Source organism: Vombatus ursinus, unplaced genomic scaffold (assembly GCF_900497805.2).
Source record: "Vombatus ursinus unplaced genomic scaffold, bare-nosed wombat genome assembly UNPS02003292.1, whole genome shotgun sequence".
In the NCBI taxonomy this organism is placed as follows: domain Eukaryota; kingdom Metazoa; phylum Chordata; class Mammalia; order Diprotodontia; family Vombatidae; genus Vombatus; species Vombatus ursinus.
The window spans coordinates 812,115-825,338 of NW_020943070.1; the positions used below are offsets into that span (position 1 = coordinate 812,115).

Consider the following 13,224-nt stretch of genomic DNA (forward strand, 5'->3'; position numbering starts at 1 on the left):
CTACTACCTTAAATTAGTCCTTTTTTATGACGCAGTTTTCTTTTCCCCAATGATCCTGGAGAAAAGCCTCACTTTGGTGCCAGGCTAACTCCTGCCTGCATCTTTGTTAGCAGGTATAAGGGAAAGTTGGAGCTTTGAGGTTCCCATCAATCCAGACCACCAGAGAAGCCCTGAAGTCAGTCTCCCAGCAAACAATGAAACAAGCATTAAGAACTCACTATGTGCAAATGAGATCACGAGCACAAACGAGGATGATTTGTAGAATCTCTGCATAGAAAAGTGAGCTCTTTTTAAGCCAGTGGTGCGGAGTGAAAGGGGGCCAACAGCAGAGGGCCACAGATCGAGCCCTGGAGCACCAAGCAGGAGCAGAGGAGCTCGTGAAGATGGCAGAGACGGATCAGAGATGAGGGGAATGACAGATCTCAGAGGCCCAAGCAGGTTTGAGAAGACGATCCCCAAAGCCGAAGGCCATCAGGAAGCAGCTGGGCCTGGCTTCAGGAGACCTGGGTTTGAATCCTGACTCGGGCACTTCGGTGTCACCGTGGGCAAGTGGGAGCCCGTTTCAGCTATCAAATGAGCACTCACACTCGTGCTCCCAATTTTACAGGGTTCTTCTGAGGACATAGTGTGCAAACCTCAACGCCCTACGGCAAAGAGGTTTTATTAATCTCATCAGTGGGAAGCCAATGCGCATGATGACGATAAAAAGAGAGAGATCTGGGGGAGAGGTGGGGGGCGGCAGAATCCAGGTGTATCTGACAACGACTAGGGGCTCCGAAATGGAGGGAAGAGGAAGCAGGAATACATCCAGGTTATAACAGGAGCCCAAGACTGGAGGGTGGGGAAGGTCACATGGCCTAGAGGTCATCTATCACACATGACCAAGAAGGCTTCTGTACAACATCCCAACCCCAGATTCAGCTAATGTTCAGTTTACTTGTGGGGGCATGTGGTTCAGGACTGGGGACTGAGGACACCCCGACCTTTCCCAATAATGTTACCAGACATTAATAACTCAATTCTTAAAAATTATTTTGCTTTTAATCAAATTTACAATTCATTCAAGATTAACAGATGATAAGCTTTTGACGTGAACCTGAGAGGAATAGCCACCGTGCTCTATGACAGATGGCCGGGATCCCACTAACAAGATAAAATGAAATAGAAACCAACGTGAAGGGCTGAATTCAGGTTCACATGTGCTGAACTGCTCAACAACGGTTCATGGGGAAGGCCATGAGGTTTGAGTTAGGTCGACAATTGAGATGGTGTGCTAGGAAGACTGCCAAAGTCTAACACCCGGAGGACTCCATGCTGGTCCCATCACATTTAAATACATCTCCTAATAGACAGATGCTGAAGCAAGCCGGATGGCCGGAGGCCTGGTGGAGTCTTCTAATACATGAAGGGCAATCATGTGAAAGAGGGATTCGAGTTCTTTCTGCTCACTGGAGGGAAGAGCTGGGACTAACAGGCATATTCCCCAGAAGCACTTTGGGGGCAACGTAAGGAAGGTCTACACTGGACGTATCACCAGACAGAAGTGGCTGCCTCAGGGAGAGTGCTTCCCACCACTGCCGCCTTAGAGAAGCCCTCCATCTTAGATCGGGGGTCTGAGCTTGAACTGGGGGGCTCCTGTTTCACCCCTAAAATGTGGCTGTGGACAGACAGTCCCTTCTCGTGATGCTGGCTTGAAGAGGGTTCCTTGAACTCGACTAGGTGCCCTTCAGGTTCTATTTAGAACTCCTGGGAGTCTACGAGCGCAGCTGTTGGCCACTCTGTCTGATATCCTTCGGGAATGAGCAAGCCTGAGTGACACCAGAGAGCCTCCGTGGCTGGGCCTAGGGCCTGCTAGCAACTGTATGTAGGATTGGCCGTCTGGAGCAACTGGCGTTCAGCTCTGCTTCTCCAGAGTGCTGGGTAACCACCAGAGACCCGGAAAAAGCATGGAAGCGAGCCTGGGGAGCCCTCCCACGCAGTCCCCAGAGGCCAGCTGGAACCAGTTAAGTGGCTGCTCACCTCCCTACCCAACACACGTGGGCCTCTGTCTGGCAGCTCAAGGTACCTGCTGTGTCTGACAGAGGTCTCCTGCGGTCCAAGCAGGTCCAGGAAGGCCCTGGAATGACCAATCCCACCGAGCCGCCAGGGAGAAGGGCCCTGCTGTACTGGAAGGGCTCTAAACCTACATGTCATGTGTGGCGCTGCACCTCCCTGCAGCTTGCCTTGCTTATCTGTAAAATGGGGACAACCACACAGCACCTACCTCCCAGGGCTGTTTCTGGGGAAAGTGCTTCACAAACCTTAAAGTGTGAAAGAAAGGCAAATTACTGACTAGTTCACCCTGAACGTGGAGAGGAATCCTGCTTGTGATGCTCCTGCCAAGTGGTCGGCTCCTAGCTCTGCTGGAAGGTCCTGCCCTTCCCGACGGGGAGCTCACTCTCCACGAAGGCCACCTGGAGATGGTTCTGACTGCTGGGCTGTTACTTACACTGAGCCTCACCTACCTCTGCCATTTACACCCATTCTGTGGGGCTGCTCCCTTCCACAAAATAACTCAATCCCACTTCCCCAGGACCCCCTGTCAAATGCTTCACAACTATTCCAAATCTGCCCTGGGCCTCAGACCCAATCCCCACGCTGTCATGGTGGCTGGTGGGTGGAAGGGTCCTGCTCGTCCCTGCTGCAGCCTTCTAAGTACCAAGGCACTGAGGAAGAGGATGGGGATGGACTTTCCTGGGCAGGAGGAGCCCCACCAGCCCTCCACTAAGCACACCCTGACACAGCCTCATCCTACCATCCCCCTTCTCCTTCCAGGTGTGGGGCCCAGGAGAAGGCACCCATACCCTGCTCCTCGCTGACGAGCAGGCCAGGAGGGACAGGGGGCCTAGGCCGCCTGGTAGATGGGGGCTCCCGAGAAGTTCCATCCAGGAACTGAGAATCAGAGACTCCTGCTCAGCCAGGCAGGAAGGAGGAAAGAAGGCAAGGGGTCCAAAGGGAGCTGGGGACGGGTCAGCTCTCGTCCCCAGCTCACGCCATCCCCACTCAGGGTCAGGCTTCACGTCCCTGAGCAACAAGCATGATTTTTTAAAGGAAAAGAGGCTTTTTCTGCTTTCTGGAAAAATGTGTCCAAAGGGGAAGGAGGGACTGAAGGCCTGCTCCTTTCTGATTCGAGGTCAGGGCTGGTTCAAGCCCGAGGGGCTGAGAGCCGGAGACACTGGCTTCCCTCCTGGGCATCTGGGTCCACAGTGTCCTCTCTGACATCCTGAGTGACTGACCCCCTTAAAGGGTCAGGCCCTGGAGCTTCAGAAAACCCTCCCAGGAAAGCTGACACAGGGTGTCGGGGAGGCAGGGGAGGCACGGTATCCTCAGGATTCCTGCATGGAACCTGCTAGGATCTGCTCCCCCCCCTTCACTCACAGAGGACAAGGCCACAGAGAAGGCCCTGGGACCCCCAGCTGAGTGACGGGTGGCAGCCAGGAGCCTTGACGGGAACATCTGCTTCACAATGGGACACTGGGTCCCCAACTCCTTGCAACATGGGGACATAACTGGACACCCTGCCCCAGCTGACCAGCCAAGGAGGTGGGGGCTTAGCCTGCGAGGACAGAAGAGGAAGGGTTAGGAGTCAGGCCTAGAGAGGGTGAAAACGTGGGAAATCAGAGGATTTGGAGGTGGAAGGGATCTCAGAGACCATCGAAGCCAACCCCCTCATTTTTCAGACAAGAAATCCAAGGCCCGGGTAGTGTGCCTCAAAGGTAACAATTGAATTCATTTCCTTTGGGTGCAAATCCAGGGCTCTGGGATGCTCCCTAGGCCCCACTAACACAGCCAGGCCAAGGTACCCATCCCTCCCCCTCCATCTCTCCCATCTTTTCAGGTGGTGGGGGGAAGACGGACGAATCTGAGGCCAGGGCCTCCAGAGGATGGCCTCCCTCCTGCACCCCTCCCCCACTCCTTGGGGCTCAGACTCTTACTCAAATTTCTGGCCTCATGTCGACCTAGGGCCTGGTCAGTGCTGGCTTTTCCTGGCTGCTGGCCGTGTCTTGGTCGTGATCCTTTTCCCTTCAAATACAGTGAAAACAGACAGAGCTCTGGGGTCAGTCTGGTTGGCCTTTTAAGTGACTGAGACCCTCACCTACATACAGGCCACGATGCCACAGTCTCATTCTCTGGAAGAGTGACCGTCACACATGGCACAGGCTTGAACCAGCCTCTGCTTGCCTCCCCTTCTGGCGCCCCCATCTCCACTGGCCTGGGCCTGCCTCACCGTCCCTCCCCATCTCTCCTGTGCCTCCGATGCCCCCTTCTCTTGCCCCACCCCCAGACCATCAGCCCTGATGAACGTGTCTGCTCTTTTCGAGGCAGACACAGAAATACGCCAGCGTGGTTTCCTGCCGTTCCAGGACTTCCATTTAAAAGCTGCCAGATGAGGACTTCTCTATGGGCGTGGCTGTAATTCCTAGCTTTGGGATATTCCCAAGGGATGGTTACTGGTTCTCTAGAAGCGAGGGCAGTGCTTACTACAAAGAGCCACCATGTGCCAGCCGGGCCGTGCTGGGAGAAGGATAAACGTGAACTGGGATTTAGCAACCCACGTGGCAAAGGCTTCTCCTGCCCTTCTACGAAGAAGACGTGGGCCAGACCATGGTGCAGGCAGGCAGATTCTGAGCCAGATGAGGGGCCTTAGGGTCTCAAGGGCAGGCCCCGTGCTGCCTAAGCAAGTCCAGGGAAGCACAGCTAGGAGCCTGGTTCAATCTCAAGGAAGAGAGGCCTGACCCACAGGACAAATTCATCCAGACGAAAGACCAGGAGTAAAGACCGAGGCTTACACCTGGGTACCAAGATGAAAAGGGGAAGGTCCGGGTAGACACCCGCAGACCCTCTGCCCAGCACCCCCACACTTCCGGGGTCCTTGAGCTCAACGAACCAAGAGTGAGAGAAGGTGCCAGGAAAGGCAAAGAGAGCGTGGCCTGGAGGACACGAGGGGCGGGGGTCCCGGAGCCCTCTGCCTCGCTCAGGAGCACTGGCCTCCATCCGGGGCTCCATGTTTGAGGAAGGACACTGATAAGTTGGAAAGCGACCAGAGAGGGGGAGACCGTGAGGCCAGAGGCATCACACCTTACCAGGGTCAGCTCAAGGAACTGAGGAAAAGAAGATGGAGGAAGAAGGGAGCACTGAGTGCACAAAGAGGACAGATCAACCCTGGTCTGCCCGCCTCAGAGGCTACAGTGAGGCCAATGCAGAGAAGCGGCAAAGAGGCAACTCGGGCCTGAGCTAAGGAAAAAGTGACCGCTGACCGTGGCAGAGGCCCAGGGGAGAGCCACGAAGCTGCCGGGCTGTCCCGGAAGGACGTTACCGTTAGCGAGGAACGCGGTAGGGTCAGACCGGTCGGCCTCCAAGGGGCCCTTCAGGCCCGAGGGTGGGTGCCCTTCTATCACTCTGGGCTGAAGGCTGAGCGGGCCCTGCCCGGCAGCGAGGCCCGGCTCTCCACCCAGCTGAACCACACCTGCCCCGGAGGCCCCATCACTTACTCTTCCTCCCAAAGGGCTTCTTCTTTTTCCTCATGACGTCCTTGGTCTGCTGGGGAGCGGTGGACTCTGGCACCAAAAGAGGAGGAGGGAAGAATCAGGGAGAGGGCTCCAAGCAAGCCCCAGCCCACGGACACTGAGGAACCCTGGCTAAAGGACAGAGAGGGAGGCCTTGCCATCACGTCTCCCCCCACCCCGCGTCTGTCACAGCTGTGATGTTAGTGCCTGGGGGGCAGGGATGGGGACATCTCAGGTTTGTGCCTCCGTACTGGCACTGGTGGGGGGAGGCGCTCCGTGAACGCCTGCTGTGCTGAAGTGGGGACCACAGAAACGATAATGACTCCCCCCACCGACGGAGCACCCAAGAGCCCCCACATTTACAGCAGGCAAAGACCTCCGAGAAGATCTGCCTTAACCTCGTTTTACAGATGAGGAAACTGAGGCCAGAGCAGGAGAGCAACTTGCAAAGTGAAGTCACATCCCCAACAAGATGCTGAGCCAGGATTTGAACTCAGGTCATCTGAGCCCAATCTGAGGCAACCACCAGACACACACCTCAACTCTCTAAAAGTCTGAGACACGGACAGCTCAAGCACGATGATCGTACTTTACAGATACAGAAACTGAGGCTCAGGGGCAAAGCCGTTGCTTCACCGGTCATCTCTACCAGTGACAGCTGGTCACCAGGAGAACGGTCCCGCTCCCAGGAGCTCCCATGGGGTTGACCATGGTGGGGACAGAAAGAGCGAGGGGCCAGATTCATCCCCAGTGCCCCAGGAAGCGTGCCTCAGACACGCACTGCCTGGGAGATAAGGCCCTTCGCCCCTGAGCCTGCTTCCTCATCTACAAAATGGGCTAACAGTCCCCAACAACGGCACCTCACAGACTTTGGAGGTCCCAAGGAAGAAATGTCTGTCAACCACGTCAGACTCTCACTAGGGATGTGTGACCTTGGGGGAGTCACCCCACTTCCCCAACACTGTTTCCTCAGCTGTAAAAATGGGGGGTTGGCCCAGAAGCTCTCCGACGTCCCCCCTGCTCTGGATCGACAAGTCTATGCCCGTGAAGGGTACGTGACTGGCGGTATGGGGCATGAGAGAGGCAGTGCAGCCTCACACAGAAGAGCTGGGTTCCAGCCCTGACTCTCCTGAGGCTGGGCAGGTGCTCGGGCCCTGTCTCGGGGGCTATGCTGGGGCGGCCTCAGCAGAGGAGGGGTCTCGGGGCGGGGGCTTCCCAGGCCTGCCTGTCTTGACCTGAAGGAGGGCCCAGCATGCTCCTCATGCCTGAAGCCCTGGAGGGGCAGGGGAGGGGCAGGAGAGCTCACCCTCGCGGCCCACCCTGGAAGAGAAGCCTGTGTGGCGGCGCCAAGGGGACAGACCTGCCGCCACCGGGGGCTGGAGCTGGTAGCCGATCAGCTCGCACCAGCCCACGGCATAGATGTCGGGTGACTCACAGTCCACCCACTGGTCATACTCGCTGTCCCAGCCATCAAAGTGAATGCTGAGCAGCCGCTGCACCACCCTCTTCACTGTGGCCACACAGATGAGTCGCGGCTCCATCAGGTCCACAGCCTCCAGCTTCATGCCCACCTTGAAGCCGTGGTTGGGGCAGTCCTGGGGGGGCGGGGAGGAAGAGGGGCTCGTTCCGAGGTCGCCGGCGGGGGGCCTGCCCAGGGAACCACCATCCCAGGGACCAGGGACCCTGATTCTGAGATGCCCTGGCTGAGGCACCTCCCATACACCATCCCACCCTCTACCCCAGTGGAGAGGGGAAGACAGCTGGGACAGCTGGGGCTCCCGGGAGGGGAGGGTCACCCTGGCCCTCAGGAGAGGCGGGGGCCACCCCAAACCTGCAGCCAGTACGGCCCCATCAGAAGGACGGCTTATGAGGGCCCAAAGGACCCAACGGTTCAGAACTCTGGACGGACATGTGGCACACAGCAGCCAGGGCCCAGGGCCCTGGGCCCCGGCCCCCAGCCCACGGTCTCTGCCCGAACCCAGGGTCTCTTCACCATGTTGAAGAGGCGAGCGGGAGCAGCCTTGGAGCTGGTCTCTTCGAGGTACGAGGTCCAGTCAAAGGTCTTTGCATCATACCCTGGAGAGGAAGGCAGGCAGAGAGCACACCATGAGTCACCAGCTTCATCGCGCCTCCTGAGGGGGCCTCTCAGGGCAGCAGGGTCAGGAAGGCATGAGGATGAGCCTGGGGTGAAGACTCGGGGCGCCCACCACCTCGGGGGGCTCCCACATGGAACAAAGACCAGACTTGCTTTGCCTGGCCCCAGTGGGCATGGAACAGATGGGTCAGCAGTCCTATCCACATGGGCATTCCCTCCCATGATGCAGCTTGCACCCCCACACCCCAACCACGCCTCCTCATCCCCGACATCCTTGGTGGAATGATCCTGGGGCCTGGGCCAGCATGGGCCTCCACGTCCAGCCTCACCTTTTGGAGGTGTAAGGTCAATGGAGTTCTTCTGGCAAAAGGTGGCTGGGAAGATGGCATGTGACGAGGCATGGTAACAGAACCAGTCTGAGCCATCCACAGAGGTGGAGCCGTCAATGCAAATCATCAGGTAGCCGTCCAGGAGAACCTCCAGAGAGGAAGGCAAAGCTCCAGTCAGAACAATGACCCGCCCACGGGGCAGCCCCCCACCCAAAAAAACCAGCTGCTTCCTAAGAGGGAGGCCGGGGCACCCACTACCATACCTGACAGAGACAAGGGTGAGCTTCACCCTCTTATGTCACCTGGACCAGCAGCTAAAGCCCCAGTGGTCACAGAGAGAATTTAGGACCCCTGGTAACCACAGTGGGGAAAGACCGCTAACACTTCAGCTAGCTGGTACCTCCAGCTGACATCTCCACACACTCTAAGAAGGAGCCATCAGACATTTACAGTCCAACAGAGAAAAACAGGCCAGGTAGACGTCAACACTTAATGTGGGCCACAGGACCGCCCAAGGGCTCTTAAGCTGAAAGGCCGAGACCTTCCAGCTCAATATCCTCGTTTTACAGATAGACACTGAGGCCCGAGGGGTTCCGGGAGGTACCAGTTACCTGGCTAAAGGGGTGCTGAGCCTACAGCCCTGAAGTCTGTGCTCTGGTGCCAGCCCTGCGCTGCCAGAGGCCACGCCGTGGGAGCCCCTCAGACCTGAAGCCCTGGAGGGGGCTGGCCCCAGCTCACCTTGCAGACAGTGGCTACGCAGATGTTGCCCAGGTTCAGCGGGTCAATGGCCTCCAGCTTCATCCCTTCTTCAAACCAGCCTCCTTCTGTGTAGACAGCTCGCACCTTGGGGAGAGAGATGGGCACGGAGTCACGGGCACAGGGCACTGCTGGCCAACAGCCAGCGGCAGCCATTCTCTGCCTAGGCCCGGGGGAAGAAAACAGGGCAGCCAGAAGCGAGAGGGAGCAGAAGGAAAAGAGGCAGCCCTGAAAAGAGATGGGGCCCTTGGGGTGTGGAAGAGACTCTGACATGGGAGAGACCCAAGGCCAGGAGCGACCTGAGAGACCACCTCTGAGGCCCCCCCACCCATGGAGTTCCCGAGAGCCTGGGCTGCTCACCTTCTTGAAGAGGTAGGAAACAGCATCACAGTAGATCTTGCGAAAGGTTGGGTGGCTGCTCATCTCCCCTCGCCTCTCTGCAGAGGACAAAGATGGAAGGGAATGAGGTGGGGCAGCCTGGGCACGGGGGCAGGAAGGGCCCTCCAGGGGCCCCAGGAGGTGGGGCAGCCTGGGCACGGGGGCCGGGAGCAGGCAGGGCCCTCCAGGGGCAGTCCCTCCCACTCTGCCCACACCTGGCTTCTTGATGCTATGACCAACTCTGCGGGACCAGCCCACGGGATGGATGAGGGGACTCCACATGTGGCACCAGAAATCATCATCGCCGTCTCCATCCTCATACAGCAGCCGCAGCCGCCCCCCGATCACCGTGTCCACCACGGCCATGCGTGTCCTTGACACGTGGGTCTTGTCCACCACCTCCACTCGCATCCCCTGACGGAAGGGGTACTTCATGCTTTCTGCCATCTGTGAAGAACCAGGCTGTGAGGGCTCAGGGTGTGGGGCACGCCAGCCCAAGACACTGAGGAAGCAGGGGTGGGTGCGGGGTGGAGCCAAACCAGATCAATCCTGGAGGGTCTGGACGGGAGCCGCAGGTAAGAGGCATTGGGGCCGGGCCCTCTACTCCCTCCACGAGCTGTGTGCCCTTGGAGAAGTCAGGCAGTGCGAGGGGGGCATTTCCATAGCCCTTCACGGCCAACCACGTGCTCTCCTCTTGGGCCCCACGTCCCAGGACCAGGAATCCTTACCAGTTGGCAGGGGCCGGGGAGCACTCGCAATCAGGACACCCACCTCCAGCACCTCCTGGGGTCCCGGCCCAGACCCTCTTTTACAAAGCTGAGACTCACAGGGGGAAAGACACTCGCTGCCTCCCATCACAGGGGAAGAAGGGGCCAAGCTAGAACCTAGAGTCCCCTTACCCCCAGGCCAGGCCGAGAGAGACCAGCCAGGAAGGGGGTCTCAGGCGGACCCGAGGCTACGCTTCTAATGTAGCTGCTCTGGACTTGGTGCCAGGCTCCCTGTTGGCACACCACGCCCTCCTGCCTTCTCCCTTGTGGGGCAGCAACAGTAATCGATACCACCACTGCTTCTGGATGCTGCCCGACGACATACACCCCCATCCTTGACACTTCCTGCTCCAACATGTGTGGTTTTCCCCATTACTATGTAGGTTCCTCAGGGAAAGACACTGTCTCACCTAAGACTCTGTAGTTCCCAAACCTAGGCCTGTGCCTAGCACACAACTAACAAATGCTTTTTCATTCATTCCCAGTGCTCTCACCACTGCCCCACACTACTTTTTCCCTTGGGCCTCAGTTTCCTCATCTCTAAAAAGCAGGCTAGCCTAGATCACCTCGGGCTCCTTCTAGCTCTCGCAGTACTGAATGAGAGGGTAAGGGGACCCGCTTCTCCTTCCTGAAGTCCTCTCTGGGGCCTCTGGCTGGCAGCCCCTTTGATCTCTTTCCTCTGGGTCTGACCTGTTGTCTCCCGGACAATCTCCCTGACAAGGTCCATGTTCGACTTTCTCCACACTACCAGGACAAAGGAGGAGAAGGCATTTATCACTGGGGACCAAGCACTGCGCCTGGCTGACAGCCCCCACCTCTGGCCCATCACAGGCCTAAGAGGTTTCCTTCTCTAGGCCTCAGTTTCCTCATCTGTAAAATGAGGGAGTCAGGTATAGGATGGCCACACAGGACCCCTGCCAGCTGACGCTCCCTTCTCCCAATGCCTGATTCCGCCCCTCACTCCCACCCGAGACCTCCAGGAGCTTGGGACGCTCACACCAGGGCTCCTCACCTAGGTTCTGGGACCTTGTCTTCTTCCTGTCTGGGTCCGCCTATCATGACACCCTATTTTATTCTATGCACTAAAAACACACAAACAAGGAGTAGTCAGATGGCCCAGGGGGCCGAGCACTGAGCCTGGAGTCAGGAAGACCTAAGGTAAAACCTGGCCTCAGATACTTGGGAGCTGTGTGACCCTGGGCAAGTCACTTAACCCCTGCCCGACTCAGTTTCCTTATCCGTAAAATGGGGCTAATAATAGCACCCATGTCCCTGAGTTGTTGGGAGGCTCAAATGAGCTAACTGCAAGGCACTAAGCACAGTACCTGGGACATAGCAGGTGCTACATAAATGTCTGTTATTAGTAGTAGTACTTGAGAAGGGGTCTCTAGACTTCACTAATCTGGCTGCCAAAGGGGTCCATGAGGAAAAAAAAGGTCCTGGACCCCTGCTCTAAGGGACCTTCCATACATTCTGTGTGCAGATTTTAATAATAATAATCATTAGCATTTACATATCGCTTTACACATATCAAGTTAGTTCAACTGATTATTATCCCCATTTTACAGGTGAGAAGACTTAAGGCAGGTTATCTGACTTCTCTAGAATCACAGAGCTACAGTATCTGCAGCAGGATTTGAATTCAAGTCTTCCTGACCCCAAGTCTCACACCCTACCCACTGCATCTTCTGCCCCAACTAAAACATCAATTTCTTGGGTGCAGGGGCTGTTTCTGCCTTTCTTTGGATTTCCAGTGCTTGGCACACGGTAGGCCCTTAATGTCCAACTGACGTACCCACTGACGAAGTCTGGAGCTGGAGAAGCTGAGGCCCAGATGGCTTACCAGTCCCGGGTCCCGGGTCCCTGCGCAGCAGGGCTGGGACGTGAACCCAGGCTCCTCAACTCCCAATCGGACACTCGTCCCACCAGCTCCAAGTCCTGACCATTCTCATCCGGGGCCCTCTTGTTTTCCCAGGACAGAACACAAAGCGTCTTGTATTTTTCGAAAACTTTCACTTACTTGACATTCTTAGGGTAGGAAGAGCAGGTATTACTAACCCCTTCTGACAGAAACTGAGGCACAGAGAAGGCAGGGTGCATGCTGAAGGTCGCTCAGCCACTTCTTAGCAGAGCTTATTAAGAGCTTCAGGCCGGGGCTGATTCCTTGGCCTGAGCTCCTGCCTCGAGACCCTCCTGCCTGACCCTGTGGGGCCCAAAGGGACAGACTTTCCTCTTTACCCCTCGTCACTCCTGACAAGCACCTGGAGGGAGGAGCACAGACTAGTGGGTGGGGCTCTAGAGGACTGGCTCTGCGCTGCCGTGCCTCGATGACCCTCGACGACGGAGCAGACGTCTCGGCATCTCCACCAGCCGTCGCCCCACACTACCTCACAGAGCGCTGCTTACCATGGGGAGGGGGAGGCGGGCTCCGCATACTGAGGCTGGGGGTCTCGCTTACTGTTTTCTTAATTAACAGGCCCCACAGAGGATGTGAAGGGCTCATCCTCCTAAGCAGGATGGTCAGGCCCCAAAACTTCCTGATGCACACACGGTTCAGAAAGCTTTTCGGTTGTTCCATCCAGCATTTCTGGGTCACTTTTCTAGGGAGAGTTGTTCACAGACTGACTCGTCAAGAATTAAAGGCTCTGACCTGGGCCAAGTCCCTGCACTGTGGAGCCTCAGTTTTCCTACCTGTAAAATGAAAGAGCTTCGAGCAGAGCAGGGTATGCGGAGAGCCTGGATTCGGAGGCAGCCTGCACAAGGCACCTCTCCCCTCCATTCCCACTGACACTCCACAGTCAGGGTTCTCATTTGCCTGGGAGGGTTTAGATGCCATCTTGGATAAGGCACTTACTGCCTGGGGGAGGTGGGGTTAGCGCAGAGCTGGGAAGGAGGTTTTTACTTTCTTGAGGCTAATTACAGATGAGAAACTGAGGCTCAGAAGTCAGACGGCTTCCCAAGGGTACCTAGGCCCAGGGGCCACCTCCCACACGAAGTCTTCCCTGACTGCCCCCACCCTCCTCTTGCTGGGGCCTCCACCACCAAAAAAGTGTACTAAGTATTTACTGAATATATGTCTGTGTCGTTACTATTATCGTCCCTGACAGAATGCCAGCTTCTTCACTAAGAGCAGGGAAGTTTCTTCTTGTAAGGCCAGTGCCTGTCGGGCACAGTGCCCGGCACAGAGCAGGTGCTTCCTAAAGGCTAAAGTCACCCAAGATCTGCAGGTACAACCCTGTGCAAACCCTCAAGCCGGAGAGAGAGAGAGAGGGAGAGAGACAGAGAGAAACAGAGAGACAGAGAGACAGAGAGGACAGAAAAGAGGGAGAGGACAGAGGGAGGGAGGGAGGGAC

At 56.9% G+C, this 13,224-nt stretch overlaps 1 protein-coding gene across 2 annotated transcripts in view; it reads right to left on the minus strand.

The window, feature by feature from the left end:
• Positions 1 to 1,015: 1,015 nt before the first annotated feature.
• The window catches only part of L3MBTL2 (L3MBTL histone methyl-lysine binding protein 2), a 26,387-nt gene continuing 14,178 nt past the window's right edge, over positions 1,016 to 13,224 (minus strand). The window contains exons 9-17 of one of the 2 annotated variants that reach the window (XM_027872444.1): positions 9,320 to 9,551; positions 9,087 to 9,163; positions 8,709 to 8,813; positions 7,971 to 8,118; positions 7,540 to 7,622; positions 6,907 to 7,141; positions 5,532 to 5,597; positions 3,975 to 4,062; positions 1,016 to 3,595 (exon numbers count right to left, since the gene is read on the minus strand). In XM_027872444.1, coding sequence (XP_027728245.1) covers positions 4,010 to 4,062; positions 5,532 to 5,597; positions 6,907 to 7,141; positions 7,540 to 7,622; positions 7,971 to 8,118; positions 8,709 to 8,813; positions 9,087 to 9,163; positions 9,320 to 9,551 — 999 coding nt within the window. In that variant the 3' untranslated portion in view covers positions 1,016 to 3,595; positions 3,975 to 4,009. Of the gene's footprint in view, positions 3,596 to 3,974; positions 4,063 to 5,531; positions 5,598 to 6,852; positions 7,142 to 7,539; positions 7,623 to 7,970; positions 8,119 to 8,708; positions 8,814 to 9,086; positions 9,164 to 9,319; positions 9,552 to 13,224 lie in introns of both variants that reach the window. The other variant, XM_027872437.1, reaches the window with a different exon arrangement.